Genomic DNA, 23,995 nt, shown 5'->3' with positions numbered 1-23,995 from the left:
GTTTGGACAAGCCCTGCTGTGCCTTCCTGGAATATGATCAAATATTAACATTCTATCTTTCTATAAAAATATATGCAATAATGTTAGACAAACTTGGGGACTGGTGAAAAGACATGACCTTTGCTCTTATGATTTATATTGCCATGTCTCCTTGCTGAATTATACTAATTATATTCATATAGCATGTGAAAAATCAATATGTAAGGGGAAATAGAAATAAAAAAAATTCTATTAATAGATTACTCAATTCAAAAGTGTAACTTCAGACTTGGAGCAAAATGACTCCTTTAATATTTTAACAAATGAAACTTACCCTAATTTGTTGCATTAATCATTTACTAAATGTTTCAGATTTACAATGCAAAAATTGCTTATTCTCTAAAACAGACTTGAAAGACAAAAGCTTATCTATCAAATTTGTAAATACAAAAAATAAGAGTAGTTGCTTGATAATCCCACTCACAAATGTATACTCATACCTATAATTCTTCAAAAAATATTGATTTCAATAGTGATTCCAGCTGCTTAGCATCTCTAAAATATTCATTAAATAATGTACGTTTTGTAGAGTTGAATCCTTTAATTTACAATTCCTGTTGATTTTTATTTTTATTTTTCTGCACTTATGAGAGACCTTGTAAAATCAGAAAAGTGCCAATTATTTTCCTTATACTGTTCTGCAGAATTTCAGGAATTGCTAATGAAAGATACAAAGCCCAAATACAACCACAGGCTACAGTTAAAATCTATGCACAAACCTACTTGAAATTGTTTAGGCCTACCGATTTAGCTGTCACAAAGATTATTTAACCACTGCCACCTACTGTTCTTTTAAAGATGTTGCAACAAACTAAACAGAATTTCCTAATGTGCCACAAGACAATTCCGGTACTGAATTCAGAATACTTCCAGGTTCAGAAAGCTTCTAACCCTTCAACTGCCAAAGGCTTTTCAATGAGAAAAATATGAGTCTATTTTTAGTCACTTTTTTGGTAACTCCACTCTAGCTGAAAGGAAACACTGTATTCATAGAATTTATTTGTGAATACTAGCTAAAGCAAAGACACTGAAGGATAATTTCAAGAGAAATCAGTATAATTGGTTACATAAGAACTTCTTTTCCATTCACACTATTAAAAATATAATAGAGATCAACATCTTATGGGATCCATTAGTGTTGATTATTCCTTTTTCCTCAGTTACTACAACAAAACAAATACAGAAGTTCAGTTACATTCCCTTCCGTACCCTCTCCTTCTGGACTCTTCAAGGAAGAAAAGATGACAAAATGCCTCACTCAAAGGACACAGATAAATAGAAATAGTGCCAATTGTCTAGAACAGGGGTAGGCAACCTATGGCACGCATGCCGAAGGCAGCACACAAGCTGATTTTCAGTGGCACTCACACTGCCCGGGTCCTGGCCACCGGTCCAGGGGCCTCTGCATTTTAATTTAATTTTAAATGAAGCTTCTTAAACATTTTAAAAACCTTATTTACTTTACATACAACAATTGTTTAGTTATATATTATAGACAGAGAGAGACCTTCTAAAAACGTTTAAATGTATTACTGGCAAGCGAAACCTTAAATTAGAGTGAATAATTGAAGACTCGGCACACCACTTCTGAAAGGTTGCCGACCCCTGGTCTAGAATGACCTTTGAAGCAGGCCCCAAAAGAGGAGCAACTCTGGAGCAGACAGCCGTAACACTAACCATCACAAATAATAGTTCTGGAATGGAAGCCAAGAAGCAGCTAATTTATGGCCATCTCCTTTCTTTGCCCCCCCAAATGCACACAAAGGGGTCTAAATTCTCACTTTAGTCTATCCCTGGAATTGTTATTAAATATCAACTGAGAGGGCAGAGGCCAGAAAGAGAGAATATGTCCCAGTGTAATAGAGGTCTTACAGCTCTTTAGCGTGGTTCATTAGTTCACTTTGTTAAGCTTCAAGTTTTTCAGATGAAAACCTTTGCCCAGGCAAATTAAACTTTTTTTTTTCAAATGTCTCTCACTGTTGTATAGTCTGATGTTTTAGTCTGAAAATTTGGTAAGTAAATGTACATTGTTTTAAAACAAAGAGCTTCAAGCTGGCCAACTGACAGACACCTCACTTCCGTTGGGGGGAGAGGGGAAATAAACAAATGGGTCAGCCCATAAAAGAGAAGTTCCTGGCCCTTTTCTAATTGATAAGCCTGATTTTATTAATCTGTCAAACTTGCAAATTAAACTCTAAAATTATCTCTAAGGAAACAGGTCAACATTTCCAAGCCTAAAGTTAGGCTTCTTAATTGATATTTAGGCACTTAAATTAAGGCTGATTAACAGAAGTCCTGAGCATCCACAAACCCTAACAAAGTTACTGGGAGCAGCAGGTGTTAGTCGTGTTGAATAAAACCTGGCCACTTTTATTCAGGTACCTAAACATAGATGTTGGAGCCTCAGAGAAACAACTCTGAAAATGTTGGGTCAAATTTTCCAATTAATCTGTTTTTAAAAAAACATGCTATACATCTCTACCTCGGAAGCCAAAAAATCTTACCACGTTATAGGTGAAACCGCGTTATACTGAACTTGCTTTGATCCACCAGAGTGCGCAGCCCCGCCCTCCCGGAGCACTGCTTTACCGCGTTATATCCGAATTTGTGTTATATTGGGTCACGTTATATCGAGATAGAGGTGTATATGTTTAGTGGTTTTCAGTCAGAAATAATATGGAATAAGGAATTAAAGTACAATATTCAGGTAGTTAGCTATTCTAAGCTGGGGAAAAAGTACAGTAAGAACAGAGAATTTCTATATTAAAGGAGACAGAAGGAACAAGTCAGATTAGTGCTGAAAGGAATGACTTGTCAGATACATCTGATTAGCAATTTGCTGCCTTCAAGATCAATGAACACTTTAATAGCTTCTTAACTTTTGATGTAAACACTGGCACACACTAACCGATCTAAACCTCCAAGGTCTCTAGCTTTCATTTCACAATCCTCACCTACAGGTTTGTACAAACAATATCTTATCAAAAGCCATTCAGTAGGGTGATAGCCACAAACATGTTTAAACACAGTTGGGTCTAGCATAATTTACACAGTTGGCATGGATAGGAATTCTTGCAGCAATGCTAGAGACTCACTGTTTGTGAGCAAAGGTTTTCAGAACAAAATCCTGGTTCATTCTGGCCAAGAAAGGAAAACCATTGCTAGCACAGTGCGGGGAGGACCTAACTGAGGACCTCTAGGCCAGAGTGACAGCAGAGAGGGAGAACACAGCACTTGGTGAAAGGCCAGCAGCTGGAAGGTCAGTCTAGAGCCATATATATTTTAATTTCATTAAGAGTTTGTCAAAAGATGGATGATGATACATCAGAAGGCAAAGGAATGTATTGCTGAATGTGGGGGCTAACAGCATGATTAGGGCTCTCTGTGGATTTGAGGACAGGTGACTTATTTCCCTTTAATGCCACACCTCCCCTTCCCTCATTGCAGTTATCACACATTTCTTCTTTAAGTAGTTCTATATTTATCATGGTAACAACGTTACAATGCCACTGAGCCTTCTCTTTGTCTCTTTGCTTCAGTTTCTGACTTGTGGTGTATCAAAGTCCTGAGATGTGAGCAATTAAACTAAGGGCATCTCAAGCCTTAGTTCTAAACCATTCCTTTTCTTCAAAACATCCTGCCTCGCACTTACACAATTATACAACTTAAATCCACTAAAACAAAAAGCCTCACTGAAACCAGTTAATACTTGGGTACATACACCACCAGCATAGCCCTAAATATCTCAGCAACACACTAGGTTCATCCTAAGCTCTTCTCTTGCAATTCACAACTATGATTTCACTTCCTCTGTTACCTCTTCCACAACCACTGCTGACACACACATGCCCCCACATCACTTAGCACAATGGGGTACTGATCCTGGACCAGAGCTCCTAGGCACTGCATTACTAGAAATAATAAATACACCTCTACCCCGATGTAACGCGACCCGATATAACACAAATTCAGATATAATGCGGTAAAGCAGCGCTCCGAGGGGGCGGGGCTGCGCGCTCCAGCAGATCAAAGCAAGTTCAATATAATGCGGTTTCACCTATAACGCGGTAAGATTTTTTGGCTCCCGAGGACAGTGTTATATCAGGGCAGAGGTGTATCGATTGTTGAAAAAAACAAAACATACTGGAAAATTCATTTGTACTATTAAGAATTATTGAACCAAATGCGGAGACTAAGTTCAGAGAACTGTGAAATAGGGATTTTAGTCCTGTTTTAAATACAACACAACCTTGACCATGAAGTCACCAGACACACCCATAACTTAAAATCCAAATGGAACTTCCAGTCACACAACTGATTAAGAGGTTTACTGTCAAAGGCACAAAATGCTTTTAGATGCCCAACTCCCATTGTAAGTCAATGGGAGTTGCGAACCTACCTCCCATTTGTGCCTTTGAAAATCTCCCTTAAATTCAGCATCCCTATATATTCTCTTCACCCATCTGTATATAAAACACTAGAAAGACTAACAGTAGAACAATGAAGAATATGAATGTTACAAGTCCTAGGAGAATACATGAGATAGGAAATGAGCAATGTTGGTTTAAATTAGCTATTAGTGAGGAATTGCCTATTGTCTTAACACTGGGTTAGGTGGGCAATGAAACAAGTTTAACTTGTAAGTCAACACAGAGCTCTAAAAAGGAGCAAGGAAAAGGGGAAGACAAAACCCCTTACAGAGTTCCCTCTAATAAAGTTAATCCTGCAAAGATAAAGAGGATTAAGCCATGTCTACACTAAGGGCTGGTCTATACTTAGCCGCTAGTTCGGCGGCTGGAAATCGAACTTCCTGGTTCGATTTATCGCGTCTGGTCTGGACGCGATAAATCGAACCAGGAAGTGCTCGCCGTCGACGGCGGTACTCCAGCTGAACGAGAGGAGTACCGCGGAGTCGACGGGGGAGCCTGCCTGCAGCGTGTGGACCGCGTCTGAACCGCGGTAAGTTCGAAGTAAGGTATGTCGACTTCAGCTACGTTATTCACGTAGCTGAAGTTGCGTACCTTACTTCGACTTGGGGGGTTAGTGTAGACCAGGCCTAGGAGTGCATTAGAATTGGAGTGCAGTGGAATACCAGAACAGCACTCCTACTATGGATGCAGCTATTCTGGCAAAGCTGTTTTGTTCAAGTATAGCAAAACCACCCCCCACAAGTGAAACAAGTTATACCCATAAAAGCACAGCTTTGCTGGTACAGGTGAAGCTGTACTATAGGCTTCTTCCACCATAGCTATGTCAGTCAGGGATCACACCTTATCACACCCTACACCTTGCTGTGCCAGAAGACATCCTAATGTAGTCCTGGCTTTAGAGACCAATGATAAGAACAACAAAAAACCACCTGAAGCTCAGACAGACAGAAGTCTCAATACTTTAGGAGCAAGTGAAATGGTCTGCTAAGGTAAAGTAGATTCCACTTATCAAGTTCTGACAAAATTGTGTTCCTGGTTAGTGATCACTCTCCAAACCTAGAGATGGTAATCCTTTCAAAATAGGGTTGAAGTGCATGGCTTTATACATAAATAGGGATCTCCAGTGTCCTACAGTGTCTATCTGATATGCTTTATGAGCACTGATATTTGTTTTTTTCAGATTTTTTTCTCTTCTTTTTTAAACATAAACAGATATTACACTTCAATGACAAAGACAAAATAATGTCTCTCGCTACCCCATCCCACCCCAAAAAACAAAAACAAAAAAACCCACCTCATTCGTACAGTTGTGCAGGGAAAAATGGGTAATTCAGCACAATGCCGCCACACATACACCACAGCTGAACTAATTGTCATGGCCGGTGAACCAGTAGGTGGCCTCAAAAGAGACTGCTAACCTTGAGTGAGGTGGGCCTCCATTCACTTCTGCCTCTCTCAAGGACACCTATAGCTGCACATTTACTGCTGCTGCAGTATAAGCATTGCAAGAGCAAACCAGCTGGCAGCTTCAGTTGATGGTGCTAGATTTTACTTTTCTTCAGCTACTCAGGCAGATTTGGTGCAGCCATAGCTGCCCTGACATTGGTTTGGCTCAACTAATTGCAGCAAGGACAAGTACAAAGTGCCTTCTTCTGCTGATTAGACAGAAAACCAAGGTCACGCTGAGGTCATTAAACATATTGTTGAAACCACCCCAAACACACATTCACTTGTACTCAAAAGCTGTGAATTGGACATTTACAACTCATCCAACTAAGAGACATGAGTCTAGTGTCCTATCCAGTTAGACAAGTCTACATAAACGACTTGTGTGTTAGTACAGAAAATGGACTTTGATTCTTTATTTTTATATTCTTTTACCAGATATTTTGTCCATGTAAAATCGAACACTAACTCAATTTACTTTGAAAAATCATTTCAACTATAACCAGTAGATAGCAGTTATCGCTTATATGCTACTTAATGCCCATGAACCCTGGTTCATCACCCAGCACTCTTCAAACCCAATGTTAAACCAGTATTGGATTGCATGCCTAGTCCTGATAAATATATACTAGCGATGTTCATGTTTATCTTACACCCCCTTTCTGCTCCCCTTATTTTTCTCTCCACCTGAGATATTCCTTCAGTTAAAAAAAAATAACTTGACTTATTGTGAAAACACTGTTTCCAAATACAGCCAGCAGTTTGACAGCAGAACTGTTTTTGGTCATATATCAGTTCATCCACTACAGATGACTGACAATCTTCACACACACTTTCCACAACTCTTTCTTCTTAATTACGCAGAAAATACCATGACTTGGAGCATTCTCTTGGGAATTTTGGCCTCCCAACCCATTTACTCCAAATTTTTGATATCTCACCTTTTCTTTCTCTCTAGTCAAAGAGTCACTTTATTGTATTTCTCTATAGTGATATTATTATATAGACAAAGTCCTTCTTCCTCTCACTGATCTACTCCAAATTATTAAAATATCACTGTACTATTTTCAGTAAACTCCTAAAGTCCATGGCTAGGTTAGTGATTAGTCTTAGCCAGGTTTTTTGTTGTTGTTTTAACTACCATCAGTATACCTTTGTATTAAAAAAAAACCCACATTCAAACCTAAATATTCAAACAAAACAATTGTATTTAATAAAACAAGAGATCTACATGTGGGCTACAAAAATTATTAGAAGTATGATGTTTATGTTGACAATAGGAAGTGATATCTTCCAAATAAGGAGAGTTAAGGAGAATGGGATTATTTAGTATGGTAAAGGGGAATTATGTATGGTAAGAGGAATTATGAGAAAGTATATAAAGTCATGAATGGCAGAGAAGGGCACTGAGATGGGGTACACAGACCCCACACTGACCAGAAAGGGTTAATAATGAGAGCCTGTGAGCCCAATCAGCCCCACCCCATTACACCTGTGCAAGGCATCAAGCCTGGAGGGAGGAGATACAGAGGAAAGGCTCAGTTCAGTAAAATGTGACTGGCAGAGGGAATGCACTTCTTGAGTTAGGCTTGTGAAGGAAGGCCTGGCTAAGATCAATGCCTCTTTGGGGCAGCTAGGCCTGGTCTTGGACCTTTTGAACATCATAACTAGTTTGGTTCCCCTTTTTGGGGATCTGAAGAAGAGACTAATTAGATAGGACTAGTAAAAAGCAGACCAGGGATACAGCAGAGGATCTGAGCAAACAGACCTTATTTGCTTCATACAGGATCCCTGAGCTGGAACCCAAAGTAGAGGGTGGGCCTGAGTTCCCTAATGACACACCCTACGGTGTGGTGTGAAGTTGCTGGAGCCAAGGGCTGTAAGGCCCACAAATCCCAAAGTTGTGCTAAAGTTCTGGTTCAATGCAGCCAGACTATTGGTGTGTTGGACTTGGTTTACTCTAGAAGGGATAGGATTAAAAGTGACCTGTCTGGAGTGCCAAGTCAAAGGAAGAGGCATTCTGTTACAGTATTGGAGTGGCTGTTGGCAGGGGGTACCAAAGAAGAGGATTTTATGCCACCTGGCTACGAGGGGCACTCCTATGGTGAGTAGACTCTTCCATAGTCACTAAGGCACTATTCGTCCCATAGCAAAGGAATGGCACTTGGAATTAGACTGGAATGAAAATCTTTTCCTTTACCTCCAGTCATCAGACAGCGACTCTGCTTTTGTTATTCTAGACATGGTGCTTATACTTGAGATTTTGTCCTTCACTCTTTCCTTATCTTCCTCTCCTCTTTGTTCATTAGCTTCTGTTATTGTGGATAAGCTTTATGTAGGACTATGAAAACAGTCAGACTAGAGCTCATGCTAATATTCTCTGACAGGATATTCCACAGTAGAGCTGAGCAAACAGTTGATTTATTTCGGTTTGGTGGCCAAACCAAAAAATAGTTGTTGGCTTCAAACCTAAACTGACTTTTTTTGTTCTGTTTACTTACTGAAACAGGTTTTGGGGGTTTTGAAAACGTTGAATTGATTTGACTTTCTCATTTAGAAATGCATGTTTTTAAATGATCAGTTTCAACATTTCTGAAATTCTTGTTTTCAGTTTTTTTTCCCAGCCAAAGCTATTCATTGAATTCAACACATGAAACCAGCAAAAGGTTTCAGTGTATCGAAAAATGCATTTTTTCAACCCCAGGAAATTTACTATTTGCCAAAAATTTCTGCCCTGCTCTATTCCACAGCCTAACAGTAGCTGCACCCTTTGCTCCTACTGTTTCACCCTGGAGACAGGTAGCTTATGTCTCTGATATTCACTGTTCTGTAGGCAGTGAAAGGAGAGGGAGACTCTAAGGTAGCCTGGTCCTCATCATCTATGTGCATTAAAGATCAGCATAGAATAGTGAACAGGGAGTCAACTGAGGACTTAGAATATTTGGGCAATATGCCCTCAGTGGCTAGTCCTGGTCAATCAATAGGCCACCATTGGTTGTAATTTCAAGTCTCTGAGGGTATGTCTACACTGCAATTAAACACCCACGGCTAGCTGGTGTCAGCTGTCTTGGGCTTGCAAGATCCCAGAACCTGAATGTCTACCCTGCAATGAAACAGCCCTATAGCCCTAGCCTGAGTCAGCTGACATGGGCCATCTGCAGTTGTTTAATTGCAGCATAAATTTTTCCTGAAACTGCAGATGTTACTAAAATTGTATTCATTGCTCTCCCCAACAAGCTCCTCAGTTAGTTAGAAGGCCTGCTCATTTACTCCTGTAACCAGAGGCCTTGAAGGAGGCAGTAAGCCAGTAAACAGCCACTTGAGGGACTGCTGAGGGACTATTTATATTTTGGGATCTAATAATCTCCCCTTCCCCCAGGCCAAACAAAAAATTCTAGTTACTACAGATCTGGCCCAGTTTTTACTATGAATATAAAAATTACAGATCAGAATTCTTATTTTCCAAAAAAAAACAGATTTTTCTCTTCTGAACATTGGATTTCAGTTCAGATTGTTTTATACAGGCAATATCTTATGTTTATTGGACAATGCACACCTACTTGATTTACAGCATCCACAAAATATTTCCTCCTTTCTGCAAATGAGAACTGGTCACAAACTCAGAGGTTCTTTGCTATAGCATAATATAAATTATTATTCTGTGTTTAAATACTTATTGAAGGAAGACTTACTGTTCACAATGTCACCTTGAAGTTGAAGAATCTGTGGAACAGGTATTGTGAGAACAACTATGTCAAACTGTTCTGGGGATCCTGTTTTCTTGCAGACCTCCCATTTCCCCCCTCTGAGGTAGATCTGTGTTACATGGTGTTCATAGAAGACATCTGCACCTGCTTCAAAAAAGAATAGTTTAATACATACAATTCTGTATCAGACAGTAGAGAACATGCATAATATCAGAATAACTTCCATTAGTAATCAAAACTAAGGTCCTGATCCTGCAAACAGTTAAGCATGTGCTTAACTTTAAGCACCTAATCTGTCCCATTTCCATCAGTGGAACTACTCACATGATTAAAATACATGCCTAAGTGTTAGCAGGACTGGGGCATGAAGACTTAATGAATTATAATCACAATAATAGATTTGCAACATCAACAGTTGAAAAAATACAAAAGTGTTGTTAATATTAATAACTATCTCAACATGGAGAGGTAGAATAAACACTAAATACTGTAACAAAACACTCAAATTCCACTGCTTTTCAAAGAAGAACAGCAATGCTGCTATGACAGTTTATCTGTCACTTGGTTATCTGCTCCTTAGTCTTTTGTAAACAATTCTAAATATAGTACAGCTTTATATCACAGGTACGTGTTGTGTAACAGTTAATAAATCTTTCTTTTCAGCACCATGCTTCCCAGTCAGTTGATAGATTCCCAGATCATCAAATGAACACTGTTTAAACCAATACTATATATTAGTTTAAAAATGCCAAATTCTGGTCAGATGCAGTTAGTCAAGATTTATGTGACTTAAATTTCCCCCAAACCTCTAGTCACTCAAGGTATGATCCTAGTCCCACAGAATTAAATGGCAAAATTATCATTATCCTAAAGGATCTGGACTATATATGATAAAGCAGAGAGTGCAAATATAACTTTGGCCTCTGATCCTGCAAACACCTAAATATATGCATAAATGTACACATGCCAGCAGTCCCATTGATGTTAACAGGATTGCTCACTCAGCTGAAGTTACTTGTGTGCAAATGCTTACAAGACTAGGACCTTGGTTTTTACATTTTTGCAAATTAGACATGTTACCCATTTAAACAACTTCAAGATGTCAGCATGAAACATTTTTATGAAAAAGACTAGATTCTTTTTCAGCTTCAAATAGACTGTATCAAGCCATATCGATTCAAAATGATAGTGTTCCATGACAGATTTATAGATTCTAAGGCCAGAAGGGACAACTGTGATAATCTAGTCTGCATAACCCAGGCCACAGAACTCCCTCCAAATAAGCCCTGTTTGAACTAGACCATATCTTTTAGAAAAAAACATGCAATTTTGAAGTCAAAATTGGATCAGTGATAAGAGAATCCACCAAAACCTTGGACACTGTTCCAATGGTTAGTTACCTTCGCTACTTTGTTTCCCATCTGAATTTGTCTAGCTTCAACTTCTAGCTGCTGGCTCTTGTTATAAATAACCCATTGTCAAATACTTGTTCCCCATGTAGGTCCTTATACTGATCAAGTCACCCCTTAATCTTCACTTAGTTAAGCTAAACAGATTGAGTTCCTGGAGTCCATCTCTGAGGCATGCTTTCTAATCCATCATGCGAGGTCTCACATGAACAAATCCTACACTCAGGCCTTGGCTACACTTGCAGATGTATAGCGCTGTGAGTTAAACCTGACTTCGTGCAGCTGAGTAGGGAAAGCGCTGCAGTCTGTCCACACTGACAGCTGCCCAGCGCACTGTCGTGGCCACATTTGCGGCAATTGCAGCGCTATTGGGAGCGGTGCTTTATGGGCAGCTATCCCACAGAGCACCTTTTCCCATTCTGGTGCCGTGGGTTGTGGGAAGGGGGCGTGGGTGCAGGGCATTCTGGGTCCTGTCCCAATGCCCCGTGATGCATCGCTTCGCATCCCAGAAATCCCTTTGTTTCCGTCCACCTTTGGCGCCATCTTTCAACGGTTTCTGTGCAGCGCGATCTGTCTGCGGGAAATGGAGTCCGAACTGCTGAGGCGTATGCTGACGAGTCTCGCCAGCACGTCACGTTTGGCTGTCGAACTATTCCTTAAGATCCAAAGTGACAGTGAGAGTGTGGGTAAGGAGTCCGACGATGCTATCGAGCCGCGTAACGCGTACGACACGAAATTGCTTGTGGCATTCACGGACATGCTCAGCACCGTGGAACGCCGCTTTTGGGCTCGGGAAACAAGCACCGAGTGGGGGGATCACATCGTCATGGAAGTCTGGGATGACGAGCAGTGGCTGCAGAACTTTCGGATGAGAAAAGCCACTTTCATGGGACTGTGTGAGGAGCTTGCCCTCATCCTGCGGTGCAAGGACACGAGATTGAGAGCTGCCCTGCCAGTGGAGAAGCAGGTGGCTATTGCAATCTGGAAGCTGGCAACTCCAGACAGCTACCGGTCAGTCGCAAACCAGTTTGGAGTGGGAAAGTCGACCGTTGGAATCGTGTTGATGCAAGTTTGCAAGGCCATTAATCGCATCCTACTCAGAAGAACCATGACTCTGGGTAACGTGCAGGAAATAGTGGATGGCTTTACACAAATGGGGTTCCCTAACTGTGGAGGGGCAATAGATGGGACGCACATTCCTATTCTGGCACCACCCCACCTAGGATCCGAGTACGTTAATCAGAAGGGGTATTTCTCTATGGTTCTCCAGGCGCTTGTGGATCACCGTGGGCGTTTCATTGACACTAACACAGGCTGGCCCGGAAGGGTGCATGACGCACGCATCTTTCGGAACACTTGGCTGTTCAGGAAGATGCAAGCCGGGACTTTTTTCCCAGAGCGGAAGATCACGGTAGGGGAAGTTGAAATGCCCATTGGGATCCTTGGAGATCCCGCTTACCCGTTAATGCCGTGGCTCATGAAACCCTACACAGGGAGCCTTGACAGCAGCAAGGAACGGTTCAACTACAGGCTGAGCCGGTGCCGAATGACTGTGGAGTGTGCTTTTGGCCGTTTAAAGGGCCGCTGGCGATCTCTGTATGGGAAGCTGGACTGGCTGAAAACAGCATCCCCGCGGTTATATCCGCGTGCTGTGCCCTCCATAATATTTGTGAAGGGAAGGGTGAAAGCTTCACTCAGGCATGGACCTCCGAGGTTCAACACCTGGAGGCTGAATTTGCACAGCCAGAGAGTAGGGCTATTACAGGGGCCCAGCACGGGGCTGCAAGGATTAGGGATGCCTTGAGGGAGCAATTTGAGGCTGAAAACCAGCAGTGATATCTGGTGCCCTGCACGGGAGTGAAGTGCAGTAGTTCCAATCTTTAGGAATCAGTGTTTGCTAAGCAGACTTGCAGTGCCTGTTTATTTCCTGGGCTAAGGAGTCTTTTACTTTATGCAATAATAAAGAATGTTTTCAAAGCCAAAGAATCCATTTATCGAAAAGAAAAAAAAATTATTTATTGAAAAGAAACAAGGGGGTGGAGTGGGGAACAGTACAATCACAGATTCGCGTATGTCCTGTCTGGTGTGTTGTGCAGTGAGTGCTGCACTTCAGGACAGCTATACTGCATGGTGATGGGGGTTGAGTGCAGAGGGTAAGGGTCGTGGTTTTCAGGGCTGGGTGGTGAAGATACTGGTGTTGGAGGCAGCGGGTGGCGTGAAGAACATGGAAGTTGGGGAAAGTGGGTTGGAGGTGACAGTAGGGCACAACGGAAAGAGTTTTGGGACAAGGGCTGTGGGGGGGGGGTGGCGTTTGCGGTACTGCTCCTCTTTCTGCATGGCTACCAGCTCCTGGATAGCAACTGCTTGGCGCTCCAGGATGCTTATGAGCCTATCAGTGCGCGGTGCTTTGCCGCCGGTGCGCTGCGTTTTCCTGGCGGATCCTGCTTTCTCTCTCCCTCCAGTCCTGTGCTTTCTCATTCACTTTAATAGATTGCCGAATCACTTCTTGCAGCATGTCTTCTTTGCTTTTTCGCGGTCTCTTCCTGAGTCTTTGCAGTCTCTGAGCAGGCGATAAGAGGGACGGCTGAGATCTCAAGGTTGATGCAGCTGTATAGGCAAAACGCAACATTTAACAGAGGCAGCATTGTTTACACCAGACAGAGTAATGATTCCCCCCGCACTTAAGGAGTAGAAAACACACAGGGTCTACACAATAGCATAATTTTCCCGTCCGAAACAGAGCACACATATCCCACGGGAGCCTCAAAATGGTGAGTAAGGGGGACTGATTGTTTCAAGGCTGCACTGTCCTCTGGGTTTCTGTACCTTGGGGAGAGCCAACAGCTTCAGGGGGCACCTCCCCTGAACACTGTCCCAACATTTTCCACAGGAGTTCGTCCTGGACGATATCTCGCTGCTGAGGGTGACCTAGGAAGCAAGGGAGGGTCTTCTACTGCAATGCGGCTTCCAACCTGGCCCATATGCAACTTGCCTGTGAGCAGCAATGGTCGCCCCGCCCCTCGCGGCACAGTGGTGCGGACACGTTAGCCTGGCTGGGACAAGGACCACGGTGGCTCTCCCGATAAACCTGCGCAAGCGCATTGCACACGTTCTGGATGAGACATTTGAGGAGATTACCGAGGCCGATTACCGCGATGTGATAAACCACATCAATGCACTATTCCGCATCTAGGCATGCATGCCTAACCGTCCTCTCCCAAAAAGCCCACACGGAAAAAATTCCTTCCCGAACTCCCCCTCCCCCCGCTTACCGGGAACCTGCTCTTCTGTTTGTCCTCCACCAAGTACCGGCCGCTGCGACTGGCTACCTTCCTCCTGGCTCGAGAAGAGCTCCTGGCTGCATGGCTCCAGGGATTCCGGGGTGTCTCCATCTGGCCCACCACCATCACTCCTGTTTTCCTCCTCCTCCTCCTCTTCCTCCCCCCACCCCCCACACCGGCTCTGAAGTGTCCATGGTAGTGCTCGGAGTGGAGGTGGGGTTAACCCCAAGTATTGCATCCAGCTCTTTGTAGAATCGGCAGGTCGCGGGGGGGAGCACCCGAGCGGCCGTTTGCGTCGCGGGCTTTGCGGTAGGCACGCCGCAGCTCCTTCACTTTAATCCTGCACTGCAGGGTGTCCTGGTCATGGCCCCTTTCCATCATGTCCTTTGATACCTTCCCGAAGGTATCGTAATTCCTACGGCTGGAGCGCAGCTGGGACTGTACAGCTTCCTCCCCCCAAACACTGATGAGGTCCAGCAACTCGCCATTGCTCTATGCTTGGCGCGTGGAGGCATGGTCACCTGGAAAGATTCGCTGATAGCACTCCACACCACGCCAGGCTGAGCAAGCAGGAAGGGGATTTTTAAAATTCCCGGGGAATGTAAAGGGTCGGTCACATGGTTGGTTACCTGAGGCCAGGGCAGTAGAGTTTGAACTGATGACCAGAGTGGCTAGAACAGGGATTGTGAGATACTGCCGAATAATTCTGGAGGCCATTCACAGCGCACTGGGCGGCCACACTGGCGCCGCAGCGCTGCAGCCGCACCGCAATACTCGCTATTCCTCTCGGGGAGGTGGAGTACATGCAGCGCTGCAACCACGGAGATACAGCGCTGCAAATGCCTTGCCAGTGTGGACGGGGAGTGAGTTACAGCGCTGGGGGAGCCTTTACAGCGCTGTAACTCGCAAGTGTAGCCAAGGCCTCAGCTACCAAGCTTCCTTGGCCAAAGGGCATGGGAGCAGTGCAGTGTCACTGCATTCAGACCCTTTTCTAGAGGGTATACTGAGCCTGGCTACAAAGGAAAACTTCCTATCGCTTTCAAGTGACAGTAGTTTCAAGAGGTGGGTGGGAGCCTGAGCCACTCCTTGTTGATCAAAGGAAGGATCATTATGAGAGAGTTGTTAATTGCAAAAGATGTCTAAAGACTACCTGACTCTGTTAAATAATGCTTGACAATTGAAGAGATTCCCTGAGGTGTCACAAAATTGTGAGATCCTTCTTCCATCATCATTCCTTCCACAGGGGCAGTCAATGACTTCAACACACCATGGGCCAAAAGGTCCTCGTAGAAGCTAAAAATCAAACAAAATATACATGCTAACTATCTGCAAGAACAGTAACAGCAGCATTAATTGTTAACCATAGCAATTAAAGACTGGCATAACACAAAAATTATATAACCTTTGCCTTCTATAACATACTTAACTGGAGTTTGAAGCTGAACTATATATGTTTAGTATTAATGTATTCCTAATAATTACATAAATAAAAATGACCTTCTGTTTACCTTTTCACTACATCATAAGGATTGGTCTCTTACAAGGGAAAGACAATATACCCACCTAGCTCTCCCCATTGCAATCCTGTTGGAAAGTTCACATCGGCTGGAAATTCTGACTTACTATGGCAGGAAGATAAATGATGGTGTCTGGAGCTAGAAGTATTTAACTGACTGACCACTTTTCTTCTCTTGTGAAAGTTCTAGATGATGTCAGAGCTGGGCTTTGAGTATCTTCTAACAGGTGCAACTTTGCTTTCCTTGGTATTTACAAAAGATATCCTATATAGTTTATCATCAATGATCATTACATTGTCGTCCCACTAATCCAGTTCCTAAGGATTTATTGTAATATTCCAAACCAATGAGCAGCTTCAAACAGTCACCTCTATTTTAAAAAAGTTATTGCATGTTTCCTCCCCCTCTCCAAAATATTACCCTAGCCCAATGAAAACTTTTTTTTAGCTGTAAAGGCATCATATCTTTAAAGTCTGATATTTCACAGTTCCATAAGTCAAGAAATAAGTTTCCCGCCACTGGAAATCAATGAAGGTGGAAATCCACCTTTACAACTGGACCCAGCCTCTGTCTGCCTTAGTTTTCCACAGCATCTATCATTGTAATATCTAAGTACTTCCCAGGTACGTCAGGTCTGCATGGCAAGGTTCCTAGTAGACTGAGACTTCTGTTCTTCGCCCTGCTGGTAGTCAGCTCTGTTTTGGGATAGACATTTCCCCTTTCACCTCTCACCCCTAAATATGGCATGGTGGAAGATCTTGTTAAAGAGGCTTTGCAGTGTGTGCTAAAAACAGTCAAACTCTGGATTAGCCTGACCTCTTCTGGAAGCTTGCTCCACAGCTGAACCCCTCTTTTTGCAAATGATTTGCGTCTGGCTGTGACATGCTTGCTTTGCCCTGAGCTTTCTGAGCTGCATTTTTTCCAGTAGTTAAGGAAGTCTTGGATAGAGAACCTGGACCTTGAACCATTGACAGCAAGAAAGATCAAACCCAAGGCCTTGAATTGGTAATGGAAGCAGATGAGGAGTTAGCAGAGGTAGCACAGCAGAGAGGTGATGTACTCATGGCAGTCTGGCCCACTAACAATGCAAACACTACAGTATTTTATCCAGGCTGGAGTCTCTGCACCGTTGCTATCTTCAGATACAGTGAGTTACATTAGCCTGGATGGATCTCTGTGGCCAGACCCTCACCTGGGAGGACAGAGTGAAAAGGCATTTTTCACAATTTATATCTTTGAGACTTAGGCGAGGTGCCAAGTCAAGCAGGTCCCCAAGATAATCAATAAGATGAATACCTCCAAATGAGAGAGAAACATAGCTTGTCTAATATATTTAAGTTATCATTTGGAAAGCGGTGTAAAACCATGTTAATGAGACACCTGACATGATGGTTTTTTTTTTTTTTTAAAGATGGGAAGTAACATTTTATAAAACCTGCAATAGCTTATTCACTGAAAAATTCTGCTAGTTTGATGGCACAGTACACTCTATAACTCTGAGGTTTTGTTTTTAATTTTCAGTACCCTAGAACAGTGGTCTCCAAACTTTTTTGATCATGTACCCCATCAGTAAAAAAAAACTTGAGTACGCACCCCCTGCTCCCGGCCAAACTATCGAAGCAAAAAAAAAAAAAACCCCCCCGGACCCCCGGCCGAACTCCAAAAGGGGGGGGGGGGGGAAGCAGCGCTGCTCCTGCGCACCCTGAAGGATCCTCTTGCACACCCCATTTTGGAGACCACTGCCCTAGAAGGAAAACTGGACAAATTCCAAACATTTTTCTTGATTTCGCCCCCACACACACACTTTAATGCCTCTGATTCCAATTAGGATACAGACAGTGTGTAAAGTAACTGAAGGCAGAATTTGGCTTAGAACCCTGTAACCCGAGCCAAACTCAATGGGAGACGTGTCAGATCCAGATCTGGTTGGAAAACAAACCCACCTGCTTGGTTCAGCTCTTCTCCTCCTCGCTCCTGCTGGCCACCTCTACCTCCCTGTGCATGCACTGCGTGTGCTGTGGAGTGAGTGCACAGGAGTGGCAGAGCCTCTCACTCTGCAGCCAGCACACAGCAGGGCTGATGAATGCAGCTGCCACCACACCAACCCCAGGGCCAAAAGTCAGCAGTGGTGATTGAGGTTTGAGAGGCAGGGTCGATTAGGCTTGGGTTTGGGTCAGGGCCTAAAATTTAGGGCCTAAAATTTAGGCCCAAGCAAACCTCTAATTTGGTCCTCTGTATTCTATTGTCATCCAAAACTATTCCCTTAATTGTACTACTTAGATAGGCCCAGTTCTGTCACCCTTGTTCAAACCAAGTGGTACCTCATTCCTTGAGTACTTTCACTGAGATTGGTGGAACTACTGGCAGACTAGTAAATTACCACTCAGCATGAGTAAGAATGGCAGAAGTTTGCTGTGCATTCCAGGAGTTCAGTATAGCAGGCAAAAGGACACGCTTCATGAAAATTAACTGCTTTCTTACTACAGTTTTGCATCTTTGGCTAGTGAGGACACTGCTGAGGAGCACATGCAGTTTGATTATTTGTTACTTACCCAAGGCCAAACTACAACAGCCTTTAACATAAGCGGTCCTATTAACGTCAACTACACCTCTACCCTGATATAACGCTGTCCTCGGGAGCCAAAAAATCTTACCGCGTTATAGGTGAAACCACGTTATATCGAACTTGCTTTGATCCACAGGGGTGCGCAGCCACGCCACGCCTCCCAGAGCACTGCTTTACCGCGTTATATCCAAATTCGTGTTATATCGGGTCGCGTTATATCGGGGTAGAGGTGTATGTGCATGAATAAGACAATCACAATACAGTCCTGGTCCTTATAGTTTGTTGGATCCATTTAAGAAATTTGTGCCTCTAACACACATGCTTTCATTTGATGACATTTTGATACTTAAAAACTAGCATGGGCTGTTCACATCAAACAAGTGCTACTATATCTAACTCAATATCTATGCCACATACTTGTAAATCTGCTAATTTAAAAATGTCAGTCTCATTATTTTAATTTGAGTCTGATCTTCATTCCACTTACCTACAAAATGCACTAAAAATGATGGCTAAAACTGTCTCTTAAATTCAATAGTACAATTACTTTAACAGTAATATTAAAATCATATCAAATATAAAAGGTACACTGTCAATTTATGTGCAGCATGAAATTTAAATATTGTGAATTCAATTTTTTTAAACCAATATATATATCTATATCAGGGGTCAGCAACCTTTCAGAAGTGGTGTGCCCAATCTTCATTTATTCACTCTAATTTAAGGTTTCGTGTGCCAGTCATACATTTTAACATTTTTATAAGGTCTCTCTAAGTCTATATTATATAACTAAACTACTGTTGTATGTAAAGTAAATAAGGTTTTTAAAACGTTTAAGAAGCTTCATTTAAAATTAAATTAAAATGCAGAGCCCCCCGGACCAGTGGCCAGGACCCGGGCAGCGTGAGTGCCACTGAAAATCAGCTCGCGTGCTGCCTTTGGCACGCGTGCCATAGGTTGCCTACCCCTGATCTATATATTTCCACTTCTAAACAAAGATTCCTCTTGAACAACTGTTTTAAGACAAATAAACCCTCCTCTCAGATGTCTGAAATCTCAAGAGCCAAAGACCCTAAAAATGAAACTTACTAAAACACAAACAAAACTGACCTCATAGATTCTTTTTATTGTCCAAGCTGAGAAAACTGCCGAAAATAAACAAATCCCATAAACATGAGGAGTCTTGTCATTTCTTCACTTTAGTAACAGGTTGTTGTTAGTAATATATGTAAGAAAACTCTATAATAACCACCCTTTGAAAGCTGAAAATTATTTTTAAAGGATCACTTTGTCATCACCCTGTCCATTTGTATCCTAAACTGGGTAGTGCAACATGAATGATTAAAAAAATAGCGCTGGCCTGTTCCTTTTCCTAATCCTTTTACAACTACAACAGCTTTTCATTCACCTTCTCACCTTTGATGCTTTTGGGCATAGGCGGGTCTAAGCGTTATGTACTGTGCTCCCAGATCCGCTGTACAGCGAGGGTTATGCGGGCTCCTGCTTGTAGTCATTCTTCCTCCTGGGAACACGGAAATGTGACTAAAAGACGGCTAGGCTCTCCCACATATACTGCCCCCGGACAAAGTTAGCGCCTAACATGTGGGGGTTACAAAAATGACTTTCCATCGGGATGTTTGTTTGTCTGATTCTGGCGCCCGAGGGCGGTCAGCGCCTCGGTTCTCGAGTCCTCCAGGCGAAGCCACCAGAGCCCTGGGCTGGCCTCCTTCCTGCACAGCTGTTGGCTCTCGCTCCGGCACATGCTGGCGCCCCAGCCCCGCTCAGTAGCCCGGGGAGGAGAGTCCCTCTATCCGCTCCTGTGGTCAGGCCCTGCTGGCAGCGTTGCTCCCCGTCACGTCCGGAAGGCTGTGCTGTGCAGTGTCTCCATGGGGCACTGCCCACGTCCCCCCTACGGCGTGCAAACAGCCGGGCCGTGCGCTTACCCGGGGCTGATGCCTGGCTCCGAGCCGGGGTGCCATCCCCTCCCCAGACCCCGTGCTTGTGCGCCCGTGCCCGGGGCTGACCCCTGCTGCCCGCGCTCCCCGGCCGGTCCCCGTGCGTGGGCTGGGGCGGGGCGGGGGTGTTGTAAGTCCCGGCAGAGGCCGCTGTGCCCGCGGCAGGGCCTCACCTGCTCCTCGGGCTTTGTCCCACAGCACGATGCGCAGCGGACGCTGGGGCAGCTCTCTCCGCAGCAGCGCAGCGCACAGGCTGCCGGTCGGCCCGGCGCCCACGATCAGCACCCGCGCCATGGCGGCGGCGATTGGCCTACACCAAAGAACACGGAGCTGTGACTAGGAGACCGGCTCTCCCACAGAGCCTGTCCCCGGACACCGTCAGTGACCCTCCGCTCGGGCGGCGGCCCCGGGCTCCTCCCGCTGCTGCTGCCGGCCCAACCAGCGCCTTGCCCGGCGGAGCCTGCCCCAGCCCCGCTCGCCTGCAGGGGGAGCAGCCGGGCCGCTGGCCCGCAGTGACAGCCCGGCACCGGGCGTCCCCTGTCGGAGCCGGCCCCCAGAGCGCCGCGCAGTAGCGCCGCCTCTCCTGGCTGCCGGGGCTCAGGTGGGGGACGAGCTTTCACAATGAGGGATGGGGATGGGGTGGGGGGGGGGTGCTGCTTTGTATTCATGGGAGAGCTCTGTCTGTCACCTGCGCACACGAGAGACAGGGACACGCACAAATCACATATGTCTCCCGCACGCGGCCTTACCTAAACAAATCTCTTCCCAGCACGATCAGTACACACTCCACATACATATCTTCCTCCCCCCGCTCCACTCCCTGTACAGGAGTCAAACGACAGCTCAGGTAATTGAATGCCCAATCCTGCAAGTGACTCTGCATGAAGAAACTCCCCATGCAGGGATGGGTCCACCCATGTGGGGTCACTTGCAGGACTGGGATCTAACTGGGTACTCCCAACAGCAATCTATAATTTTCAACATTTAAATGAAATTCAAAATTTAGAGCTACACAAGGTCAGATATTTAATTTCTTCCTTAGAAGAAGGCCACCAATAATTCTTATACTAAAATTCTTCTGAATTGCATAAACTCAGGAAAGTACTGTCTCCATTTATATATACATTTCAATGAACCCTTTTAATTGCCTTAAAATATTTCTCCTCACATTAATTTCTATACTATTAAAATGATGTTAAAAGGTTGTTAAAGTCGAATGATTAAGCACAGTAATGTTAGGAAATGCAAGTGTACTATAGAATATCATACAATTGTTTCATACAACCTTGTAAGTCACATCTTGTGACATATAGTGAGGCCTTAGTCTTGCAAAGCACTTCAGCAAGTATTTAACCTTTAGTGTACATATAGTCTAACTGATTTCAGTGGAACTAATCACATGATTGAGATTATGCACATGCTGAAATGCTTTGCTGGATTGGGGCCTGATGGAGATGGGGTTAACTGTGGTTTACTTGAGTGCTTAACTGTGCAACCTTAAATGTTGTTATATATAAAAAAATAAATTAGCTTTTTTCTTTTCCCCAGAAAAAAGTCAAAAGTCAGACCTCATGAGAGCATCCAGTCTCATACGTCTTACTAGGGGAGCTTGTCTGAATATTTGTGCACTGCAAGGTACACACAGACTGCTTGATGTGCCTGACAAGATATGCCACAAATGAGGTGGGCTGCTATGAGCTCCGCCTCATTCAATACACAGCAGATGGAAATTTGTATCTTGCACACAATATTTACTTGATCCTGGACAGATGAATTTTTTTCTTAGGCATGTAGAATAACTTTCCATTTTATTATGATCAATCCTTTATATTAGAGACATGTAAGTAAATATCCGTATCTGTTTTGCAAGGCTGAATTCTTAAAAGATGAACAGGGATGAGGCAGGGCTTGACGAACAGCATAAAAGAAGTCCTACAATACAGCCAATCTTTGCTTTCAGCACTGCAGCTATACATAAATACAAATTGAACTGCAGATTTACAATGTACACTGTTCCATCACATATAACTCAGTCAAATCAAAACCAGTTTTCACCAGAGCATTTGAAGGTCCTTTTCCTCAACAAGGACCCTTTCCCAGCCAAATTTCAACTTCCTACCCCCACTGCTAAAGCTATGTAAATTTTTAATTAAAATTCTATTTGAATTAGTAACATCAAGCGCAACATTATACTTTCTCATGCTGTTTCCATTTATAATACTTGTCATTTATATATTATGTGTACTTATTATTATGTTATCTGATTGTGCTGTACACAGTACATTGGTAAGTAATGTTATTTAGCCTACAAATATTAAATGAAGACATTGTAATTACAGTCTTATGCAATCTGGCATGGCTTCTTAGGATATGATATATTGAGTTGTATCTTCATGAGTGTTACGTGCCAAGCTTCCCTTCAAGAAGTCCAATATAAAGATCATTATTTAGGGATTCCTCAGAACCACTGTAAGCCTCATGGATTTAAGAGGTTGTAGTTGCCTTTATTAGCTTAACCTAACACTCTCTACAGCAGGGGTGGGCAAACTTTTTGGCCCGAGGGCCACATCTGGGTGGGGAAATTGCATGCAGGGCCATGAATGTAGGGCTGGGGTAGGGGGTTGGGGTGCGGTGTGCAGGAAGGGGCTCAGAGCAAGGGGTTGGGGCGCGGGGTGTGGCAGAGGGCTCAGGACAGGGGGTTGGGTGCAGGCAGGGTGCGGCAAGGGGCTCAGAGCAGGGAGTTGGAGTTTAGGAGGGGTGCAGTCTCCGGCCCGGCACCGCTTACCTGGAGTGGCTCCAGAGTGGCAGCAGCGCCCACCAAGCCCAGGTCAGGCTCCCTGCCTGCCATGGCTCTGTGCCGCTTCCAGAAGCGGCCGTGTGACGATGCTGCCCGTAGGAGCCTGCTGAGGTCACTCAATTAGGGTGAACTGCAAACAGAACGGGGCAGACAAACCCCCAAAACTGGTGGATATTCCAATACTTAGATTTACCAAGCCAGCACAAAACAGCTTCTGAGTAACCAGCTTCTGAGTAACCAGTAACCTCACTGGTTACTCAGAAGTCCAAACAACGCAGTTTCCTTAAAGTACCCAGCCTCAGGCCTCCATCCAGACACACCTGTCAGATATGATGATGATGATTGAAAATCTTATCTCATCATATAAAAGAAAAGGTTCTTCCAATCCCAAAGGATCAGCCACACACCCAGGTTCAATTATAACTTAGATTTTATCCAAAATACACGCTTATAGCCAATTCTTATTAACTAAATTAAAATTTATTAAAAAAAGAAAAGAGAGAGAATGTTGGTTAAAAGATCAATATACATACAGACTTGAATTCAATTCTTGAGGTTCAGATGCATAGCAGAGGTAAGCTTGTAGTTGCCAAAAGTCCTTTTAGAAATAGTCCATAGGTTATAGTCCAATGTCCATATTCAGGGTGGCTCCAGTCAATGACAGGGGATCTCAATCCTTGTGGCTTAAGGTTTCCCCCTCTTGAAACCCAAAGCAGATCTGAGATGAAGTAGGATCATGTCCCAGGGTTCTTATATATTTCCAGCAGCCTTTCGGCCTGAGAAAACAATAGGCCTAACTCTCCTTCTTCCAAACATCCTGGCAATTAGCACAGGTTAATTTATCCATT

General features: G+C 43.8%; 1 protein-coding gene across 2 annotated transcripts in view; it reads right to left on the bottom strand.

The window, feature by feature from the left end:
* Nucleotides 1–20,777, bottom strand: part of RNLS (renalase, FAD dependent amine oxidase) — a 139,059-nt gene extending 118,282 nt beyond the window's left edge. Inside the window, exons 1-4 of one of the 2 annotated variants that reach the window (XM_024219606.3) lie at nucleotides 20,524–20,777; nucleotides 19,812–19,917; nucleotides 15,463–15,605; nucleotides 9,608–9,769 (exon numbers count right to left, since the gene is read on the bottom strand). In XM_024219606.3, coding sequence (XP_024075374.1) covers nucleotides 9,608–9,769; nucleotides 15,463–15,605; nucleotides 19,812–19,917; nucleotides 20,524–20,644 — 532 coding nt within the window. In that variant the 5' untranslated portion in view covers nucleotides 20,645–20,777. The remainder of the gene's footprint in view (nucleotides 1–9,607; nucleotides 9,770–15,462; nucleotides 15,606–19,811; nucleotides 19,918–20,523) is intronic. The other variant, XM_024219607.3, reaches the window with a different exon arrangement.
* Between the last annotated feature and the right edge of the window lie 3,218 nt (nucleotides 20,778–23,995).

Source organism: Terrapene carolina, unplaced genomic scaffold, assembly GCF_002925995.2.
Source record: "Terrapene carolina triunguis isolate 2854851 unplaced genomic scaffold, T_m_triunguis-2.0 Scaffold95, whole genome shotgun sequence".
Taxonomy (NCBI): Eukaryota; Metazoa; Chordata; order Testudines; family Emydidae; genus Terrapene; species Terrapene triunguis.
The sequence above is the reverse complement of the archived record's forward strand: the minus strand, read 5'-3'. Positions and strand labels throughout refer to the sequence as shown.